This window comes from Pygocentrus nattereri, chromosome 3 (genome assembly GCF_015220715.1).
Source record: "Pygocentrus nattereri isolate fPygNat1 chromosome 3, fPygNat1.pri, whole genome shotgun sequence".
NCBI classification, from domain to species: Eukaryota; Metazoa; Chordata; class Actinopteri; order Characiformes; family Serrasalmidae; genus Pygocentrus; species Pygocentrus nattereri.
Window position 1 is genome coordinate 82,401 of NC_051213.1, and position 22,600 is coordinate 105,000.

The window sequence follows — 22,600 nt, forward strand, 5'->3', positions numbered from 1 at the left end:
TTTGGATTTTTCTTCTGGTTTTGTTTTCCAGTCCCTCTTGTTCTGAATTCTTGCCCTAGTGCTGCAGAATTTAAACTCCAGTCATTCTAGAACTCCAGTTCTATCTGTTCTGAATTCCTGCTGTAATGGTGCTGAACTCCTCATACAGTCGTTCTTAATTCTGATTGTTTTGAATTTCTGTTCTGGACTCTGGGCCTGCAGCGTCTTGGCCTGCTTCCTTTGCTGCACTTGTTAAATGTATTAAACTCTCCTTGCACAGAGTGACTGTGTTAAAGCAGTGGAGTTGTGGGATTGAGAGCCGTGACATGGGTGATTGTTACAGAAAGAATGAGTTATAACTGCTTGCAATGTTACCTTGATGGTAGATGTCGGTGCCAGCAACAGATGGCGCTCTCTGGCCCAGAAAGATCTCTTCTCCAGAGAGACTGAGTCAGAGACTGAGTGTTTTAACCAGCACTTATAAACAACAGCTTCATAACAATGCCATTGACAGATAATGGTATATTTTAGAAACCTGTGAAAGTGAACACTGTGGGTGTAAAGTCAGGAAAATTACAGCACTCAGCCATGAGCAGCGATGATTCATTAAGTTAGTAATGTTTCCCTTTCACAAAATGAAAATTGAGTTCTCAGATTTTACAGTCACTCTGTCATCACTGCACATAGAGAATTGAGCTATTAATAATAATGAAATGAATTTATATTATGCCCAACGTTGCTTCAGTACCACACCGCTACACTGGTAGCTCTCCAGTGTAGTAGTGCACTGTATTTTTAAAGAAGGCTGAAAAGAATCCAAGTTCTCTCACTGCAGGGAGAAATAGCAGAATCATTGGATTATGATGATATAATCCCAGAGTTCAGCAGAGGACTCAGAGGTCTGGATGTGGTGCTGTAAAAGTGAGACATGTGAACTATTCTGGATTCACAGTGATGTACTTTGTGTTGTTACAGCAGGCAATTAAACGAGAGTCAAGCAGTCGTGCGTTACATTAAAAACATTGAAGACGACAGCGACTCGGTTTGTAATGACGTAGTTAGAACTTCCTATGTTTAGTCCTGAGTTTAAATCCGACAGGTCAAGATAAGATTTTTCAAAGATTCATATTACAGAAGCAGGTCTGATCTTAATTTAGGAATCTTATCTCATCTTACAGCTTCTCATCTCCAGTTAGGAAATCTTAACCTACTCGAGCGAAGTCGACAGTCAACGGTCATGTCTGTTACCTAGCAACTGACCATAAACACACAGCTAAAACGTAAACACGTCATTAATGTATATCAGAGCGCCCCCTACTGCATATCAGCGAGCCCCCTACTGTATATCAAATCTCCCCCTACTGTATATCAGAGCGCCCCCTACTGTATATCAGAGCGCCCCCTGCTGTTTATCAGAGTCGCCCCTTACTGTATATCAGAGCTCCCCCTGCTGTTTATCAGATCTCCCCCTGCTGTTTCTCAGAGCTCCCCCTGCTGTTTATCAGATCTCCCCCTGCTGTTTCTCAGAGCTCCCCCTGCTGTTTATCAGATCTCCCCCTGCTGTTTATCAGAGCTCCCCCTGCTGTTTCTCAGAGCTCCCCCTGCTGTTTATCAGATCTCCCCCTGCTGTTTATCAGAGCGCCCCCTGCTGTTTATCAGAGCTCCCCCTGCTGTTTATCAGAGCTCCCCCTGCTGTTTATCAGAGCGCCCCCTGCTGTTTATCAGAGCACCCCCTGCTGTTTATCAGAGCGCCCCCTGCTGTTTATCAGAGCTCCCCCTGCTGTTTATCAGAGCTCCCCCTGCTGTTTATCAGAGCGCCCCCTGCTGTTTATCAGAGCACCCCCTGCTGTTTATCAGAGCGCCCGCTACTGTATCAAATCAAATCAAATTTATTTGTCACGCTTTTTACAACGGATGTTGTCACAAAGCAGCTTTACAAAATTTCGGAAAAGACAAAGTTTTAACAGGACTGTAAGAATGTACAGAAACCCCCCGGTGGGCAAGCCAGGGGCAACAGTGGCAAGGAAAAACTCCCTCAGAACTGAGGAAGAAACCTTGGGAGGAACCAGGCTCACCAGGGGGGACCCGTCCTCCTCTGGTCAAACTACCTACAAGTGATTATACTACTAATATTATTAGCAGTAATATTGGTATTAGGAATATCTAGGAGTCTATGAGAACATCAGTGTAGGGTGGGCAGCTTGTCCAAGGCAGGTGGTGGCAGCTGGGGCATGTGCAGCTGGTCTGAAGTGGGTAGCAGGAGGGCTCAGCAATCAGTTGTCCTTCAGTGTCCAGCCGGACGTGTGGGTGATTGTATACTCGGAATGAAAGCAGTGAGAGGGAATTAGTTTTATTCTATCCGTTTGTAAATAAACAGGGAATGTGAACATTTCCAGAGTGTGGCTAACGACTCCGGCAGATCTGACTATGACAGCTTAACTAACAGGAGAGAACCAGAAGGACACACAGACACGGCAACACTCTGAAACAGTCTGGCATCCCTCCACTCCACCGTCCACAAACCTGAGTGACCGCGTGCGAGCAGCGGGACGACAGCATCAGCGTCTCAGTTTACTGTAATTCCCTGTGTCCATGGACCCCTGGATCTGCTGCCTTTATCTAGGGGGGGAACATTACCTACCAAAAGCTAAACTGAACAGTGAGTTTTCAGCCTAGTCTTAAACATTGAGACTGAGTCTGAGTCCCGAAAAGTTTCTGGAAGATCATTCCAGAGTTTGGGGGCTTTATAAGAAAAAGCTCTTCCCCCAGCTGCAGCCTTAGGAATTCTGGGAACTATTAATAAGCCAGCACTCTGGGATCTGAGTGGTCGTGATGGCTCATAATGGGAAATAGGTCTTGCAGGTATTCAGGAGCGACACCATGTAGGGCTTTATAAGTCAGTAAAAGGATTTTATAATCAATACGGAATTTAATAGGCAGCCGATGAAGTGATGATAGCGCTGGACTGATATGATCAGATGTTCTAGTTTTAGTGAGGACCCTGGCTGCGGCGTTTTGGACTAGTTGGAGTTTGTTTAAATTCCTGCTCGTACATCCTGACAGTAGCGCGTTACAGTAGTCTAGCCTGGAAGTAATAAAGGCGTGTACTAGTGTTTCTGCATCACGCAGGGACAGGGCATTTCTGATCTTGGCGATGTTGTGAAGATGTAGAAAAGCTGTCCTAGTGATGCCGCCTGTGTGTTGATCGTTGATAAATCTGAATCTATTATAACGCCGAGATTTTTAGCTGCTGATCCAGGTGCGGCTGGAAAGTCGGCGAGATTTAAGATTAAATCTGGTAATTTACTTCTTGCTAATTTTGGACCCAGAAGGAGAACCTCTGTTTTGTTACTGTTTAATAGGAAGTTGCGTGACATCCAGCCTTTCACGTCTTTTACACAGTCCTCCATTTTCTTTAACCTGTATTGGTCATCAGGCTTGGCTGATATGTACAGTTGAGTATCGTCTGCATAACAATGAAAGTTTACGCCATGATTACTTATAACTGTGCCTAACGGTAACATGTATAGTGTAAATAGTAATGGTCCTAATATAGACCCCTGCGGAACTCCATATCTCACTTTTGAATAAGTGGAAGATAAATTGTTTACCCTAATGAACTGATAACGTTCTGATAGGTAAGATCTGAACCATGATAGGGCCGTCCCTGTGACTCCAACCATGTTTTCTAACCTTTCTAGGAGAATATTGTGGTCTATTGTATCGAAAGCCGCGCTGAGGTCAAGTAGCCCTAAGAGAGATATGTAGCCTTGATCAGAGGCAAGAAGAAGATCATTAGTTATCTTAACTAGAGCGTCTCAGTGCTGTGGTGTGGCCTGAATCCAGACTGGAATTTTTCATATATATGGTTCTTGTGTAGATATGAACTAAGTTGTTGGGCCACAGCTTTTTCTAAGATCTTAGATATAAACGGTAAGTTAGAAACAGGCCTGTAATTAGACAAAACGGTGACATCAAGATTTGGTTTCTTGATCAGAGGTTTGATAACTGCTAGTTTAAAAGCTTCGGGAACATGGCCCAGACTAAGGGATGAGTTTACTATAGTTGAGATTGGGTTTATAATAACTGGCAGTACTTCTTTGAGTAATTTTGATGGAATTGCATCGAGTATGCAGGTTGTGTAATTTGCAGAAGAGATAATCTTCCCTAGCTCCAGCTGTGGGAGGGGGTGAAAGGTTTCCAGGCTCTTTTCTACAGCTGTGTTTTGTTCTATATCAGCCAAGTCAGATGGCAGCTAAGCTGGATTTAATGCTGTTGGATGAATTTGTTGTCTAATATTATCAATTTTATTATTAAAGAAGTCCATAAAAACTTCACTGGTGAGAGTTGCTGGGATTTCTGCTTCATTACCTGCCTGATTTTGTGTGATTTGGGAAATCACATTAAACAGAACTCTAGGATTATACTTATTATTCTCGATCAGCGAGGCCAGATATGCTGAGCGAGCTTCAGTGAGGGCATTTCTATCCTCTATAAGGCCGTCCTTCCAGGCAGAGTGGAACACTTCCAGTTTGGTTTGATGACATTTCCGCTCTAATTTCCGAGCTGTTTGTTTTAAGGTCCGGGTTTTATCGTTGTACCATGCGGCTTTTTCTGCCTTATTCTTTTTATTTTAAGTGGGGCCACATTTTCTAAAGTGGATCGTAATGTATTTTCTAAATAATCGGTTAGTAAATCTAGTTCCATTGGGTCTGATGCAGTGGAGACTAGGGTTGATAACTCTGGGAGATCTTCTATAAATTGTAGGGCAGTAGAAGGTTTTATTGAGCGCTTTGTTGAATAACGAGGGGACGTATATATATTATGGCTGAGTCGTAGCTCTTATGAAATTAAGTAATGGTCGGAGATCGCTGTGGTTTGCGGTAGGATATTAAGCTTGTCTATGTTAAGACCTCGTGTCAAAACTAAATCTAACGTATGACTACAGTAGTGTGTAGGCCCTGCTGCATTTTGGGTAAAACCAACAGAGTCTAGGATTGAGGTAAATGTCTTTTTTAATGGGTCGTCTACCTTCTCAAAGTGAATATTAAAATCCCCTACAATTATTACTTTATCACTGCACACAGCCAGTTAGACCAGTAAGATCAGTAAGATTGTTAAACAGACAGTAAGACAGTAAGATCAGTAAGATTGTTAGACAGTTAGACAGTAAGACAGTTAGACAGTAAGACCAGTAAGATTGTTAGACAGTTAGACGGCATCGGACATCGTCTGGGCCTGTTTAATCACCTCTTTAATATTAGCCTTAGTTACCTCAGACTGCCACAGATGGATATCATTGGCCCCTACATGAATGACTATCCTCGAATATCTCCTATCAGCTAATCTAAGGTTGCCACTAATGCCCGGCGCTCTGGCTCCCGATAAGCATCTAACTGTAACCGCTGGCGCCCCTAAAGGAGTAGCTAACTTCACGTGTCGAACAATCGAGTCTCCTATGACCAGAGTGCTTTTAACAGGCTTCACAGTGGGGGCTTCACTGAGCGGGGCAAACCTGCTTGACACGCGAATCGGAGGAGCGTGGTGTTCCGGTGGGCTAGCTTTGGCCTTAGCGTTAGCATTAGCAAGCAAGCAAGCAAAATTTATTTATATAGCGCTTTTTACAACAGGTGTTGTCACAAAGCAGCTTTACAGAACAATCAGTATTACAGAGAGAAGAGAAAAGAAGAAAGAAAATCCGGGTCTGAGCCCCCATGAGCGTCGCCAGCGGCGACGGTGGCAAGGAAAAACTCCCTAAAAGAGGAAGAAACCTTGAGAGGAACCAAGACTCAGAAGGGGAACCCATCCTCCTATGGTCGACACCGGACAGCAAACATTATTAGTATGAAGTTTTATAGTAAAGTGGGGAAAGAAAGATCTGAGGGTGAGGACTGCACAGCGCTGTACAGCAAGAAGCTCAGTGGTGGTCAAACCGGTCCAGAAGGCTGGTGAGCAGCGGCACCAATCAAGGCAGTAGAGGCAACAGCATCAGGCGCACAGGATGGGCAGCTGATCAGCTCGGCAGAGAAAGGAGAAGAAAAAACAGAGTCAGTTCTGTAAAGAGTGGCTGACCACAGAGTCAGTTCTGTAAAGAGTGGCTGACCACAGATTACAGTAAAACAGAGCAGCAGAGACTCCAGCAGGTCCAGATCTGACAGGGAGACTAATCACCAAATGCTTGACTGTACAAATACGTTTTTAGCCTAGACTTAAAGACTGAGGCTGAGTCTGAGTCCCGAACATTAGCAGGAAGATTATTCCAGAGCTGGGGGGCTCTGTATGAGAAGCTCCGCCCCCTGATGGAGCATTATTTATTCTAGGTACCAGTAGTGAGCAGCACCTTGTGATCTAAATAGGCGTGATGGTTCATAGTGGGAGAGGAGCTCACTCAGGTACTGAGGGGCGAGCCCGTTTAGAGCTTTATATGTCAGTAATATAGTTTTATAATCAATGCGAAATTTAACTGGTAACCAGTGCAGGGCTGATAAAACTGGACTAATATGGTCAAACTTCCTAGTTCTTGTGAGACTCTGGCTGCAGCGTTCTGGACTAGCTGAAGCTTGTTAAGGCTTTTGCTGGGACATCCAGACAGCAGGGCATTACAATAATCTAGGCTTGAAGTGATAAAAGCATGAACTAGCTTTTCTGCATCCTGTAGAGATAATGAATTTCTTAATTTAGCGATATTGCGGAGATGCAGGACGGCTGTTCTAGTAATATTAGTTATATGTGTGTCGAAGGAGAGATCAGCGTCTATCATGACACCAAGATTTTTAACAGATAGGCTTGATGAAACTGAGAGATTGTTAAGTTTTAGTGTTGAGTTAGACAGTCTGTGTCTGTGTCTGGCTAATTTTGAACCAAGATGCAGGACCTCTGTTTTATCTGAGTTAAGTAACAGAAAATTATTTGACATCCAATCTTTTATGTCTTTTATACAGTCCTCAATCTTGCCAAGTTTAATTTTATCATCCGGTTTAATTGATATATATAACTGGGTGTCATCTGCATAACGGTGGAAATTTATGCCGCGTTTACTGATAATGGTGCCTAGTGGTAGCATATATATTGTAAATAATATAGGTCCTAAAACAGAGCCTTGTGGAACACCATACATTACTTTTGCACGAACAGATGATTCACCCTTTACATTAACAAACATTAACTTTACATTAACATTAGCCGTAGCTTTCTGGCTAGACCACCGAGTCGTCACCCATTCGCCCTGCTGTGAGGGCTCTGAGTGCCCCCTGCTGTTTATCAGAGCTCCCCCTGCTGTTTATCAGAGCTCCCCCTGCTGTTTATCACAGCTCCCCCTGTTGTTTATCAGAGCTCCCCCTGCTGTTTATCACAGCTCCCCCGGCTGTTTATCAGAGCGCCCCCTGCTGTTTATCAGAGCTCCCCGGCTGTTTATCACAGCTCCCCCTGCTGTTTATCAGAGCTCCCCCTGCTGTTTATCACAGCTCCCCCTGCTGTTTATCAGAGCTCCCCCTGCTGTTTATCACAGCTCCCCCTGCTGTTTATCACAGCTCCCCCTGCTGTTTATCAGAGCTCCCCCTGCTGTTTATCACAGCTCCCCCTGCTGTTTATCAGAGTCTCCCCCTGCTGTTTATCACAGCTCCCCCTGCTGTTTATCAGAGTCTCCCCCTGCTGTTTATCAGAGCTCCCCGGCTGTTTATCACAGCTCCCCCAGCTGTTTATCAGAGCTCCCCCTGCTGTTTATCACAGCTCCCCCTGCTGTTTATCACAGCTCCCCCTGCTGTTTATCAGAGCTCCCCTGCTGTTTATCAGAGCTCCCCGGCTGTTTATCAGAGCGCCTCCTGCTGTTTATCAGAGCTCCCCCTGCTGTTTATCAGAGCTCCCCCTGCTGTTTATCAGAGCTCCCCCTGCTGTTTATCAGAGCGCCCCCTGCTGTTTATCACAGCACCCCCTGCTGTTTATCAGAGCGCCCCCTGCTGTTTATCACAGCACCCCCTACTGTATATCAGAGCTCCCCCTGCTGTTTATCAGAGCTCCCTGGCTGTTTACCAGAGCGCCCCCTGCTGTTTATCAGAGCGCCCCCTGCTGTTTATCAGAGCTCCCCGGCTGTTTATCAGAGCTCCCCCTGCTGTTTATCACAGCTCCCCCTGCTGTTTATCACAGTTCCCCCTGCTGTTTATCAGAGCGCCCCCTGCTGTTTATCAGAGCTCCCCCTGCTGTTTATCAGAGCTCCCCCTGCTGTTTATCAGAGCGCCCCCTGCTGTTTATCAGAGCTCCCCCTGCTGTTTATCACAGCTCCCCCTGCTGTTTATCACAGCTCCCCCTGCTGTTTATCAGAGCTCCCCTGCTGTTTATCAGAGCTCCCCCTGCTGTTTATCAGAGCTCCCCTGCTGTTTATCAGAGCTCCCCCTGCTGTTTATCACAGCTCCCCCTGCTGTTTATCACAGCTCCCCCTGCTGTTTATCAGAGCTCCCCTGCTGTTTATCAGAGCTCCCCCTGCTGTTTATCAGAGCTCCCCTGCTGTTTATCAGAGCTCCCCCTGCTGTATATCAGAGCTCCCCCTACTGTATATCAGAGCTCCCCTGCTGTTTATCAGAGCTCCCCTGCTGTTTATGAGAGCTCCCCCTGCTGTTTATCAGAGCTCCCCTGCTGTTTATCAGAACGTCTCCGCTCCCCAGTTTCGGTCTCCATTTCCCAAACGCTTTAGCCGAACGTGCTAATGTTCCTGCTCCTAATAAACAGACACCTGTTCAGCTCAGCCTCCTTATTATTCACCACCATCACTGTAATATTTCATCATCAACATTAACACAGGAAGATGATCAGAGGGGCGGTGGAGTTGGAGTCGGCAGCGTCTGAGATGTTTACAATGCAGGATGGATTCAAAGGATGGATTTGAAAATGGATTTGAAAATTTATCCTAGATCTTCACATGCACCATTGTTACGAGACAACCAATGTTATTTGTTTCATCTATGAGTTGTCATTATGTTTTGGCTCATCATTTTATTAAATAGATCTAAAATGACCAGTATTAGCAGCGCTGTGCAGCAGTGTATGAACATGGGTCAGTGCTGGTGTCACTGGTACAGAATGCATGTGCAGCGCAAACATTCAAAAATGGTGTACATTTTCACTTTCAGCCTTACTGTGTTTACTTTAGGAGCTTCTTTGGAGTGGAGGTGTTTGTGGGAAAGGGGGGTTACTTACCTGCAGGTGGTGGGCATAGGAAAGTGAGACTGGAGGGCATGTAGTGTAAAAAAATAGACTTGAGCTTTATGTTTATCAGCGCTCTCACTACAATGCATCACTTTATGGTGTATCGCCTACGTGATGCTGTGCTCTGTGGGATGGTACGATGCATCTGCCGTACAGTCCTTTAGTCTCAGTTCGACTGTTTTTGTTGACCCTGTCGTGTTTAACCCTAACCCACACGGAAAAGAAATACATGCAAAATGAATTTGTCAAATGGCCAGAAAGTTTTTCTTTACTTTAGTGTTTAGAATATATTTTGAAATGACACAATGTTTTTGTTTTGTATCTCACAAAGAAAAAATAAATAAATAAAATCAATGCCCATATACACGGTTTTCCATATGGATATGGGTGGTCTGACAGTGTTGCTGTGTCTGGTGGTCAGACCAAAGAAGAGTTGGACAGCTTTTCCTGGGCATGGCTCTGCTCCGTCTCGCTGCTGATCGTATAAGCGGCACTTTTTGACAAACGCTATGTGGACAGAATCATCTAGAGCAGGACGTCTTCAGAGTGACTGAAAGCTGAAAGAACTCCAGACAGATGTTGGAGAGCTGGCAGCATTGAATCTGCTGTAAAAGTGACAGGGGGTGGGGGGTGAGGGGGGATCTATGCCAGCTACTCCAGCAGAGCTGTGACTGCACTTTCCCAAAATGGCTCTGCTGTCTGAAACCAGGAGGAGAGAAAAGTCGAGCGGCTTTTCATCCTCAATTCTAACCAGCGTCTGTGGGAAACAGCAGACACAGCTCAGCTGAGTCGCTCGTATTAGCTGTACTTCAACAAAAAAAACTTTTAATTGACATAAAAACCTTTATATTATGTCTCGCACCTGGTGTTTCACATCTCATTTACGAAAGCCATGCATAGAAAGCTTTTAGGGAAGCTGATCGCGTGAAAGGACCTTTTTGTCACCTCTATTTTTAACTCTACCAAAATCTAGGCTACTGGTGAAGTTGTTAGATGGGAGCCGACTCGGTTTCAGAGCCAGACTGTATCCTGTTCTCCCTGCTCTTAAATAAAGCACTATTAGTTCTGTTGTCTACACTGATGTTGTGTTACGCCAGTGATGTTGACCAGCGTGATATTGGAATTAAACAGTCTGAAATGGATAAAATTGGGTAGAAATTTTGGAAATTCAGAAAGTGAGATTTGTGCCCAGTGGCGTTCACCAAAAACTCTTGATCACAGAAGGCACATGGCACAACTGGGATTCATTCTCAGTCCTAAGGCATATTATTGTGTTGGGTGGAGTGATTTTGTTTTCTTCGTGGTTTTTTTGTTTTTTTATTTTTCTCTTGATCAAACAGCTCTTTATCAGAATATATCAGAACTGAAACAAACCAAAAACAAACCCCTTTCCCTCCCCATCCCCCCGGTCTGTACACCCCCTCTGTTTGTACTTTACATCGCTAACAATGTATTGAATAAGATTTTGATGAAAAGAATGATATTAAAAGAAAGCGGCTAGAATAGACAACGTGTGTCATATCATTTTCTCCAATCTTTTATCACATCAAAGCAAATCTGTCTCCATGTTTCCAGAGTAGATGCTTTAACTTTATTTATTGTATATGTGGTCAGTTCTAACATGTATGTAATGTGACTGAAACAGCCGATGTTGTGCACTGAGATTATGTGGGTGAAGCCACCTCTGTGCAGTGATGTTAAACCAGTGAGACGCATCTTCCTTTGTTTTCCTGTTGTGATTAAATTGCAGTCATTGTTAAATGAAAATAAGCAGGATCCACAGGAATTTATTTCCCCACCACGGCAGACAGGGTGGTAATCATTTATCCAGTGATTTATCTAGAAGTCATGAATGTCCCTGCATTCCACACCATACGCAAAAAAGTCTGTTGTTGTGGGCAGTGCTTACAGCAAGGATTTACAGCAACTTATGTAAGACTTTGATTCTGAATTGATGGAGTGATTTTGTGATGCACCAAACATCCAAATACACTTAAAAATAAAGGGTTCCCTGGAGCAAAACCATAGAAGAACTACTTTTGGTCACCTAAAAAATGCTTCATTTATGTACATTTTAAGATTTTTATAGTCAGATAATGTAAAGGTTCTAGAAGTAACTCCTAGACTGGTATTAAAACTTTATATTATGTGAAGGTTCTTTAAACCTTTACCAGATCATCCATACTAACAAATCTCTTAAGGGAAACCCAGATAGTTCACATTTTTACTCCAGCCCAATTAACAGCATGCAGAGATAGAGGAAAGGTGGACTGTTGGTGGGGGGCACTGAAGACCAGATTCAGGATTAATCTTTATGGAATCAAAGGTTTGGCATTCCTCAGAGAACTGTTTGTGGCACCCCTCTCATAGGGAAGGCAATTCTGAAAGTCCGTTATGAGGAGAAAACAGGAGGACAGACATTAACTTAAATAAGTAATGTGCTCTGGATTTAAAACACTCACTGAAGTTGCATTCACAATATTCACCAGCTGCTCTTGCTTTTCTAGGCATTTGCTATAAACCGTCCTCAGCTGAGTGAAGTGGTCTGGACAGGTTACAGTGCAGCAGCAGATCAGTAAGACAGTAACATCACTAACACAGTAAGACAGTAAGATCAGTATTATCAGTTAGTAAGACAGTAAGACAGTAAGACAGTAAGATCAGTAAGATTGTTGGACAGTTAGACAGTAAGACAGTAAGACAGTTAGACAGTAAGATCAGTTAGACAGTAAGACAGTAAGATCAGTAAGATTGTTAGACAGTTAGACAGTAAGACAGTAAGATCAGTTAGACAGTAAGACAGTAAGATCAGTAAGATTGTTAGACAGTTAGACAGTAAGACAGTTAGATAGTAAGATCAGTTAGACAGTAAGACAGTAAGATCAGTAAGATTGTTAGACAGTTAGACAGTAAGACAGTAAGATCAGTTAGACAGTAAGACAGTAAGATCAGTAAGATTGTTAGACAGTTAGACAGTTAGATAGTAAGATCAGTTAGACAGTAAGACAGTAAGATCAGTAAGATTGTTAGACAGTTAGACAGTAAGACAGTTAGATAGTAAGATCAGTTAGACAGTAAGACAGTAAGATCAGTAAGATTGTTAGACAGTTAGACAGTAATTAAAGGCTTTAAGTACTTTAAGCACAAGTATGTGGTCGATGTAAAGCTGAACAGGAAGCCACTGTAAACTGAAGACGACTGCAGTAAAATGCCCAAACACTCTTTCTGGTGACCTCACCGGCTGCTGTGTTCCAAACTAGTGGAGTCAGTTTAGAGCGACAGCACAGCAACAACCCAGTAACACATGACAGTAGTCTGATCTGGTACACTCCTAAAAAGATGGTTCGTCACACACTATATTTCCAAAAATCTTCACTCCCCCATCCAGATCACTGAATCCAGGTGTTCCAGTCTCTTCCATGGCCACAGGTGTATAAAGCCGAGCCCCTAGGCCTGCAGACTGCTTCTACAGACATTAGTGAAAGAATGGGTCGCTCTCAGGAGCTCAGTGAATTCCAGCGTGGTGCCGTGATCGGACGCCACCTGTGCAGCAAGTCCAGTCGTGAAATTTCCTCACTACTAAATATTCCACAGTCCACTGTCAGTGGGAAGCGATTGGGAACGACAGCAACTCAGCCACGAAGTGGTCGGCCACGTAAAATGACAGAGTGGTCAGCGGATGCTGAGGGGCATAGTGCGCAGAGGTCACCGACTTTCTGCAGAGTCCATCACTACAGACCTCCAAACTTCATGTGGCCTTCAGATCAGCTCAAGAACAGCGTAGAGAGCTTCATGGAATGGGTTTCCATGGCCGAGCAGCTGCATCCAAGTCTTACACCAAGCGCAGTGCAAAGCGTGGAATGCAGTGGTGTAAAGCGCCGCCACTGGACTCTAGAGCAGTGGAGACGTGTTCTCTGGAGTAACCAATCACGCTTCTCGGTCTGGAAATCCGATGGACGAGTCTGGGTTTGGCGGTTGCCAGGAGACGGTACTTGTCTGACTGCATTGTACCGAGTGTAAAGTTTGGTGCAGGGGGGATCATGGTGTGGGGGTGTTTTTCAGAAGTTGGGCTCGACCCCTTAGTTCCAGTGAAAGGAACTCTTAAAGCTTCAGCACCAAGAGATTTTGGACAATTTCACGCTCCCAACTTTGTGGGAACAGTTTGGGGACGGCCCCTTCCTGCTACAACATGACTGCGCACCAGTGCACAAAGCAGGTCCATAAAGACACGGATGAGCCAGTTTGGTGTGGAAGAACTGGACTGGCCTGCACAGAGTCCTGACCTCAACCCCATAGAACACCTTTGGGATGAATTAGAGCAGAGACTGTGAGCCAGACCTTCTCGTCCAGCATCAGTGTCTGACCTCACAAATGCACTTCTGGAAGAACGGTCAGAAATTCCCATAAACACTCCTAACCCTTGTGGAAAGTCTTCCCAGAAGAGCTGAAGCTGTTATAGCTGCAAAGGGTGGGCCGACATCATATTAAACCCTATGGATTAAGAATGGGATGTCACTCAGGTTCATATGCGTGGGAAGCCAGACGACCGAATACTTTTGGCAATATAGTGTAGGTTCTTTAGTAAAGATATTGGGCCTCATTCACCAGTATCTTTTTCCTAATTGTGTTCTTGAGAAAGGTTCTAAGAAAAAGTCAGATTCATGTTGGGTTCTTAAAGTGCAGAACTGTTCTCACCTTTGTGCTCTTGTGTGTGTAGATTCTGTTCTTACCTAAGAACAAACCCCACATTAGAGAACACTGATGAAGACTCTGACTCATTGACGTTGCGTCAGTGGGTTTAAGAAGAAATTTCTTCTTAGAACAGTTGAAGAACGAGGAACAAAGGTTCTTTATTAAGGATATTGGTTCTTTAAGGAACCATGAACACTCAAATAATTTGCATGCATAAGGGTTTCTTTGCATGGTGAAATGGTTCTATAGATGGGTGGAGAATTTGTTGCTTATGGTTCTATGTTGCACCAAAAAGGTTCTTCTATTGTTACGATGTCAAACTTATAACAATAAAAGAAGTCATTTTAGTCCTATATAAAACCCTTTTCAAAAAGCTTCTATTTACAGAACCATATATGGCACATTCTCCATCAATCTGAGAAAACAATATCACCATTCACCATACAAAGAACCATTTAATCATGCAAATGATTCTTTGAGTGTTCATTGTTCTAGAAAGAACAAATGTCTGTAATAAAGAACCTTGAAGAACCATCTATTGAAGGAGTGTATAAATAAATAGACATTTACCTGGTTAAACTTTTTTTATGTAAAGGAGAGCCATATGTACATGGTTCTTTAAAGAACATTTAAAAAAAAAAGTTCTGTATGGCACCACCAAGGTTTTAAATATTGTTTCAAGTCAAAGAACCCTACTTTACAGAACCCTTTTGTCTTGGATTAGATTGGATTAGAGAACTAATATAAATAAATGTTTAATGTATAAGTACTTCTGAGCCAAGCTCAATCTATATGAAATGAGCTGAGAAAATAAAATAGATGAAGAATATTAGAAACGTGGCTTTATTTACTTTATAAACGTGCAAAACTTCCTTTTTGGGTCCAGCCAGCAGCCAAAGCGATGGGTTTCCCTGCAAGAGAACCGAGATAAAAGCTAAAAGTTAGATTTCCTTGATAAATACAGCACTAGGATTGAGAGAGTCTTTTGTTTATTTAAACTGCTCAGTGCTTGGAACTAAAACAACACTTCACCGGTGAACAAGAGTTAAAACAGCAGTAAAACGGGGAAGTAAGCTGTGTTTATATCTGTCGACTTCCAGAGTTTGTGTGAGTTTTGTGGCGCGTTATCACGGCCTGCGCTGCACATGGCCGAGACAGGCGGCGCTATGGCGCACAGGGCAGAGCTTAACCCTTTCTGTTCCGAGTGATGCCGTTTTCTTCATGTTTCCTGTGTAGAAACAATGTGTAGACAGTTTTGTAAATAAGTGCAGTTATTTGTGAATTCCGTCGGTTGAAGTTTATGTCCGTGTTTATAGACACTTTAACAGTGATTCATGACCTTATTATAGGTCAGGTTATTTTGCTGGAGTCAAAGTCGGATCTGTTCTCATTCGATGGCGAGCCACCCTGGAATATTGATCCTAAAAAGTGATTTGCAAGCATTGGACATCATTTAATCTGGGAAGTCTACTTTTTCTGTTGAACTTTGCACTGAAGCCTTTCTCCAGAGCGGTAGGAGGACTGGAACTGTCATACCTACATACACCTTTACAAACTGTGGGGCACAAAGGAACATTGATTATATACACACACACACACACACACACACACACACACACACACATGCGCACACACACTCTCACACACACGCACACACACTCACACACAAGAAAAGTGGACACTAATATTTGAATTGAGTCACTGTTTTACTAAGCGAAACGGATTTGAATTATATTGTTGAACTGATTGAAACTGTGATTGAAGACTGGATTCAACCTTAATATTGTAAACTTAAAATTTAGAATTTGATGTTTTAGTTCCTACCTGGGTAGAAGTAATAGCTTTACTAGCTAATACAGATACAATTTTGAATTGTTTAATGTATGATTGTTTTATTTCATCTTTTATTTCTTTACATACCTCATAATGATAGAAGTTGCCTACTGTGTTATCGCTTTTAATTAACAAGGCTCTAACCAGGCTAACGCCCCACTGTTAGCTAGAATTGACGTTACACTAGCTTTTAGGATTTCATAATTGAATGGTATTTTAGCTCTTACAATTTCATACGTGTCTGAAAGATTACATCTGATAATTTCATAACTGTAAAGCAGGCAAAGCTATGGAGGGCTTTACTTTAAGAGGTGTGCTTCAAAATCATTATCCAAAAGCATGCAAGGAAACACCATAACAAACCCGAAGGGGAATCAAGAGAATAATGAAGACAAAGACACCTGTTAAGAACCGAAAGGCAAAAACACAACAACCAAAGCCAAAGAGGGAAGAACGCAAACATAAAGGGTCAAGATACACAATCCCAGAGGAAAGGCTCGTCCTGCTCTGGTGGACGCTGTCAGATGATCTCCAGAATGATGTTGAATTATTCTGTAGTAGTAGAGGACTGGAGGGGGGCGTGGCAGTGTATATCACTTCTAATCATTTCATAATTGTATGATATATTACTATTTATAATTTCCTAATTGTGTATTGCCTTTTATAATTTCAGTATTGTTAAATATCACCTTTTGTGATTGTATTATATATTAGCTTTTGTAATTTCATGATTCTTTTAGAATCATAATCATAACTACCTCTGGTAATCATTATATAAGTGATATTAACTCTTAGAACTGTGGAGCTAATTTTTTAATATATATTTTGTAATTATATGAATATAATTAAACTATTAGTGTGTTCTTTAGTGAATTTCTTTCCATTAGATTTCCGTTCTGTGTAATTCCAGTCTGCGTCTGCTGATAAAGGTTCATTGTAAGGGTTAATGAAACTAATTCTCTGTGGAAAAGGGCGAGATGTATGAGAGATGGTCGAGCGGGTATTGCATTGAACACTCTCTCTCCTGTAATGTAGTTGATCCTAGCACTATGAAGCCTTGAGGGAAACTCTCTGAGTTATTGTATGAATAATGAAGCTTCAGTGGAGGAAGAGGAGCTTCAAGCATTTCTTCGTTCCCTCAAGTACCATAAACCCACATTACTGTTCTTTTCTCTCCCTCCTTCTCTCTCTCACTCACTCCCTCTCACTTTTAATCTGCTTAATGTTCAGCTATATTGGTTTTGTGGTGGGCAGCGGATGCTGTGAGTGATTAATTCCAACCTACAGATTATTACACACACACACACACACACACACACACAGTGTTTCCTGCTGACGGCGGGAGTTTTCTCCAGTCCTGCTCACTTTGTTGCTGAGGAGCAAAAATTCACTCTTCACCCCATTTTCAAAGTCGCCTAGCAACAGAGCCGGACATGACAAGCCCAAATTCAGCCCCTGTGTGTGTGTTTGTTTAAACCCATAGTCCCGCTCCTCTTTAACTCTTTCTTGTCCTCCTTCCTTCTTTGTTCTTTCTCTGAAATGCCTTTTATATTTCTAAAGATATTTATTGTCATTAACCAGTGAGACATGCAGTGTCAGCTGCAGAACCATAAACATAGCTGGGGCACAGAGATGAGTTCTGCATGTAAGTGGAAATTCACACATAAACATGATATTAGAACAAATATTTAAAAGTTAGAGCAACCAAAGCTGTATGTGACCATCAGGAGAATGTGTTGCACCAGCCAATGGAGGGCATGTACTTCTCCAGCAAGTCCAGCAGGAGGCAGTACTACTCCAACAGGGGGCAGTACTTCTTCAGCAGGTCCAACAGGGGGCAGTACTTCTCCAGCAGGTCCAGCACGAGGCAGTACTGCTCCAGCAGGGGAAGTAATTCTCCAGCAAATCCAGCAGGAGACAGTACTGCTCCAGCAGGGGGCAGTACTTCTCCAGCAGGTCCAGCAGGAGACAGTAGTACTCCAGCACTTGGCAGTACTTTTCCAGCAGTGGAAGTGATTCTCCAGCAAGTCCAGCAGGGATCAGCACTTCTCCAGCAGGTCCAGCATATAGGGGACAAAATTGCTTCTTTCCTACATGAAGAGGATGGAAAGTCCCCCCTTAAGATTACTCCACTTGTTACTGGCTATAATGTGATTATTGATCCATTTTCCTGTAGGTCATTGGAGAGGCGACTGCAGAGACCCCTTCTGGCCAAGTCCAGAACATTACCCAGCATTCCTCAGTCTCCTACAGTGGGCCGCATGTATCAGCACTCTCAGATGATCGGTGGAAGTCCGTCGCGTCCCCGCCTACCCTCCAGCCCCAGCCACCTCAATGCACCCACACTGCCCCCTGCAGGTACAGTAGTGCATCACACCATTGTTTCACTAATAATGCTTAGCTATTTCAAATTATATTTAATGACTTTAAAATGCTTTTTTATAAACGTTGCGATGGATCTACTGTTTTACCACATGATTAAATGTCCATTTTCTTTACCAGTCTGCGGTTTCTATTAGCACCAACTCACAGCTGAGACGTTTAGTGGTGGAGCTCAGCTCAGAGATCTTCATCATGCATTATTGATAATGTGAGATCATTTTGTTGTAGGACAGTTTTCGAATAATCTTCAGGTCACCTTCCACACAATATACACACACACGCGCACACACACACACACACACACACACACACACACACACACACACACACACACACACACACCTTTATTCCTGCAGGGAGAATGTTGCTGCTGAAGTGTTTTTTTGTCTTCTTCTCTTTTCCTTTGCCTCATTAGCTTTCTGTCACTGTGTGTTCCCAGTGGCCATATAGTCTCTCTTACTCTCTCTTATTAATTTCAAAAATTTCCCTTAATTTTGTTTCTGCCTTTCATTTCTCTCTCATTTCTTTCACACTCATATCTCTGTCAGTCTTGCATGCTTCCTCTCTTATTTCTCTCTCTCTCCACCTCTCTCTCTCTCTCTCTGTGTCGCAGATGATTATCACGTCTGTTTTAAGTCTGTCTGAAGATTTTTTTGCTCCTAAATAGCCCAAAGTCTCCAGTCTTTACCCCACACTGGTTGCTAAGCAACTGCTGTCACCACCAGTAGAGCATGTGAGTGAAGCAGAACCCGTTCATCCCTACAATCACACAGACACACATATTCATGCTTTCTCTGTCTTAAACACAATGCATTAAAATAAGATAATTCCAGTGCTGTTCCATTGTAATGTGACACATTGGTACCCTGGAGATGGATTAGCAGGGATGGAGTGATTATGAGGTGAGAGCAGAGGGTGTGAACTGTGTAAGGAGACTATGTGAGCTGTCTCTGAGAGGAGGGGAGTCACCCCCCCCCCTGCAATAGAGACCAAATCACAATACTCAAACTGGGTTGAACAGGTTCAAACTAGGTTGAATGGTCTGGTTGGAATGAAGTGGAAAGAGTGGAGTTGAACTGACAGAATGAAGAAGCTAGGGTGGAAAGTGTAGAATATAGTGGGTTAAGATGGACACAATGGAGTAGGATAGACACAGTGGAGTAAAATTGAGTAGAGTGGACAGGGTGGAGTACAGTGGACAGGCAGGAGTAGAGTGGATAGAGGAGTAGAGTGGACAGGGTTAAGTAGAGTGGATAGAGGGGAAGAGTGGATAGGGAGGAATAGGGTGGACACTGCAGAATAAAGTGGGTTAAGATGGACACAATGGAGTAGGATAGACAGAGTGAAGTGGAGTAGAGTGGACAGGGTGGAGTAGATTGAATAGTGGAGTAGAGTAGACAGGATTCAGTATAGTAGATAGAGAGGAGAAGAGTGGCCAGTGTGGAGTAGAGTGGACAGGGAGAAGTAGAGTGGGAAGGTTGGAGTGGAAAGAGAGGAGTAGAGTAGACAGGGTGGAGTAGAGTGGACAGAGAGGAGTAGAGTGGGCAGGTTGGAGTGGAGTGGATAGAGATGAGTAGATTAGACAGGGTGGAGTAGAGTTGATAGAGAGGAGTAGAGTGGATAGAGAGGAGTCAAGTGGACAGGGAGGAGTAGAGTGAACAGAGAGGAGTAGAGTGGATAGGGTGGAGTAGAGTGGACAGGGAGGAGTAGATTGGGCATGTTGAAGTTGATAGAGAGGAGTAGAGTAGACAGGGTGAAGTAGAGTTGATAGAGAGGAGTAGAGTGGATAGAGAGGAGTCAAGTAGACAGGGTGGGTTAGAGTGGAAAGGGTGGAGTAGGGTGGACAGAGAGGAGTAGAGTGGATAAAGAGGAGTATAGTGGGCAGGGAGGAGCATAGTGCACAGAGAAGAGTAGAGTGGGCAGGTTGGAGTGGAAAGAGAGGAGTAGAGTGGACAGGGTGGAGTAGGGTGGACAGAGAGGTGTAGAGTGGATAGGGTGGAGTAGAGTGGACAAGCACCAGTAGAGTGGATAGAGAGGAGTAGAGTGGACAGGGTGGAGTATAGTGCACAGAGAGGAGTAGAGTGGGCAGTTTGGAGTGGACAGAGAGGAGTAGAGTGGAAAGAGAGGAGTAGAGTGGACAGGGTGTAGTAGAGTGGATAGGGTGGAGTAGAGTGGATAGAGAGGAGTAGAGTGGACAGGGAGGAGTATAATGGACAGGGAGCAGTAAAGTGGGCAGGTTGGAGTGGATAGAGAGGAGTAGAGTGGACAGGGTGGAACCTTGTAGGGGTAACAGGAACAGCTCTTTCCTGGTTCAGGTCCTACCTCACTGATCGATATCAGTTTGTTAATGTAAAGGGTGAATCATCTGTCCTCCCAAAAGTAAAATATGGTGTTCCACAAGGCTCTGTTTTAGGGCCTATATTATTCACAATATATATGCTACCATTGGGCACCATTATCAGTAAACACGGCATACATTTCCACTGCTATGCTGATGACACTCAGTTATATATATCAAGCAAACCGGATGATAAAATTAAACTTAGCCAGATTGAGGACTGTGTAAAAGACATAAAAGACTGGATGTCAAGAAATTTTCTGCTACTTAACTCAGATAAAACAGAGGTCCTGAACCAAGAAGCAAAATTAGCTAGAAACAAACTGTCTAACTGAACACTTAAACTTAACAATCTCTCATTTGCATCAAGCTCATCTGTTAAAAGTCTTGGTGTCATGATAGACGCTGATCTGTCTTCGACACACATATAACTAATATCACTAGAACAGCCGTCCTGCATCTCCGCAATATCACTAAATTAAATGCATGATCTCTACAGGACGCAGAAAAGTTAGTTCATGTTTATATTACTTCAAGGCTGGACACTGTAATGTCCTGCTGTCTGGATGTCCCAGCAAAAGCCTCAACAAGCTTCAGCTGATCCAGAACGCTGCAGCCAGAGTCTCACAAGAACCAGAAAGTTTGACCACATCAGCCCAGTTTTATCAGCCCTGCACTGGTTACCAGTTAAATTTCACATTGATTATAAAATTCTATTACTGACCTATAAAGCTCTAAACGGACTCGCCCCTCAGTACCTGAGTGACCTTCTCTCCCACTATGAACCATCACGCCTACTTAGATCACAAGGTGCTGCTCACTACTGGTACCTAGAACTAATAAAGCTCCATCGGGGGGCGGAGCTTCTCATACAGAGCCCCCCAGCTCTGGAATAACCTTCCTGTTAATGTTCGGGACTCAGACTCAGCCTCAGTTTTTAAGTCTAGGCTAAAAACATACTTGTATAGTGGAGCCTTTGGTGATTAGTCTCCCTGTCAGATCTGGACCTGCTGGAGTCTCCACTGCTCTGTTATACTGTAATCTGTGGTCAGCCACTCTTTACAGAACTGACTCTGTGGTCAGCCACTCTTTACAGAACTGACTGTATTTTCTTCCTTTCTCTGCCGAGCTGATCAGCTGCCCATCCTGTGCGTCTGATGCTGTTGCCTCTTCTGCCTTGATTGGTGCCGCTGCTCACCAGCCTTCTGGACCGGTTTGACCACCACTGAGCTTCTTGCTGTACAGCGCTGTGCAGTCCTCACCCTCAGATCTTTTCTTTTCCCACTTTACTATAAAACTTCTTACTAATAATGTTTGCTGTCCGGTGTTGACCAGAGGAGGATGGGTTCCCCTTCTGAGTCTTGGTTCCTCTCAAGGTTTCTTCCTCTTTTAGGGAGTTTTTCCTTGCCACCGTCGACGCTGGCGACGCTCATGGGGGCTCGGACCCGGATTTTCTTTTCTTTTCTTTTCTCTCTGTAATTCTAAGGAGTAGAATGGATAGGGTGGAGTAGAGTGGACAGGGAGGAGTAGAGTGGACAGGGAGGAGTCGAGTGGGCAGGTTGGAGTAGAGTGAAGTAGAGTGTGTGGATGTGACGGTGTGGATGTGTCTGAGTAGTTGTGATGGAGTGGATGTGTCTGTGTGGATGTGTCTGGGTGGATGTGACGGTGTGGATGTGACGGTGTGGATGTGTCTGAGTAGTTGTGGTGGAGTGGATGTGGTGGAGTGGATGTGTCTGTGTAGTTGTGACGGCGTGGATGTGTCTGTGTAGTTGTGATGGAGTGGACATGTCTGTGTAGTTGTGGTGGAGTGGATGTGGTGGAGTGGATGTGTCTGTGTAGGTGTGGTGGAGTGGATGTGGTGGAGTGGATGTGTCTGTGTAGGTGTGATGGAGTGGATGTGGTGGAGTGGATGTGTCTGTGTAGGTGTGGTGGAGTGGATGTAGTGGAGTGGATGTGTCTGTGTAGGTGTGGTGGAGTGGATGTGGTGGAGTGGATGTGTCTGTGTAGGTGTGATGGAGTGGATGTGGTGGAGTGGATGTGTCTGTGTAGGTGTGGTGGAGTGGATGTGGTGGAGTGGATGTGTCTGTGTAGGTGTGGTGGAGTGGATGTGTCTGTGTAGGTGTGGTGGAGTGGATGTGGTGGAGTGGATGTGTCTGTGTAGGTGTGGTGGAGTGGATG

At 43.9% G+C, this 22,600-nt stretch overlaps 1 protein-coding gene across 1 annotated transcript in view; it reads left to right on the top strand.

Moving 5' to 3' along the window:
• Positions 1-22,600, top strand: part of LOC119263065 — a 39,956-nt gene that overhangs the window by 11,747 nt on the left and 5,609 nt on the right. The window contains exon 3 of the mRNA XM_037536890.1: positions 17,879-18,060. Within this exon, the coding sequence (XP_037392787.1) occupies positions 17,879-18,060 (182 nt within the window). The remainder of the gene's footprint in view (positions 1-17,878; positions 18,061-22,600) is intronic.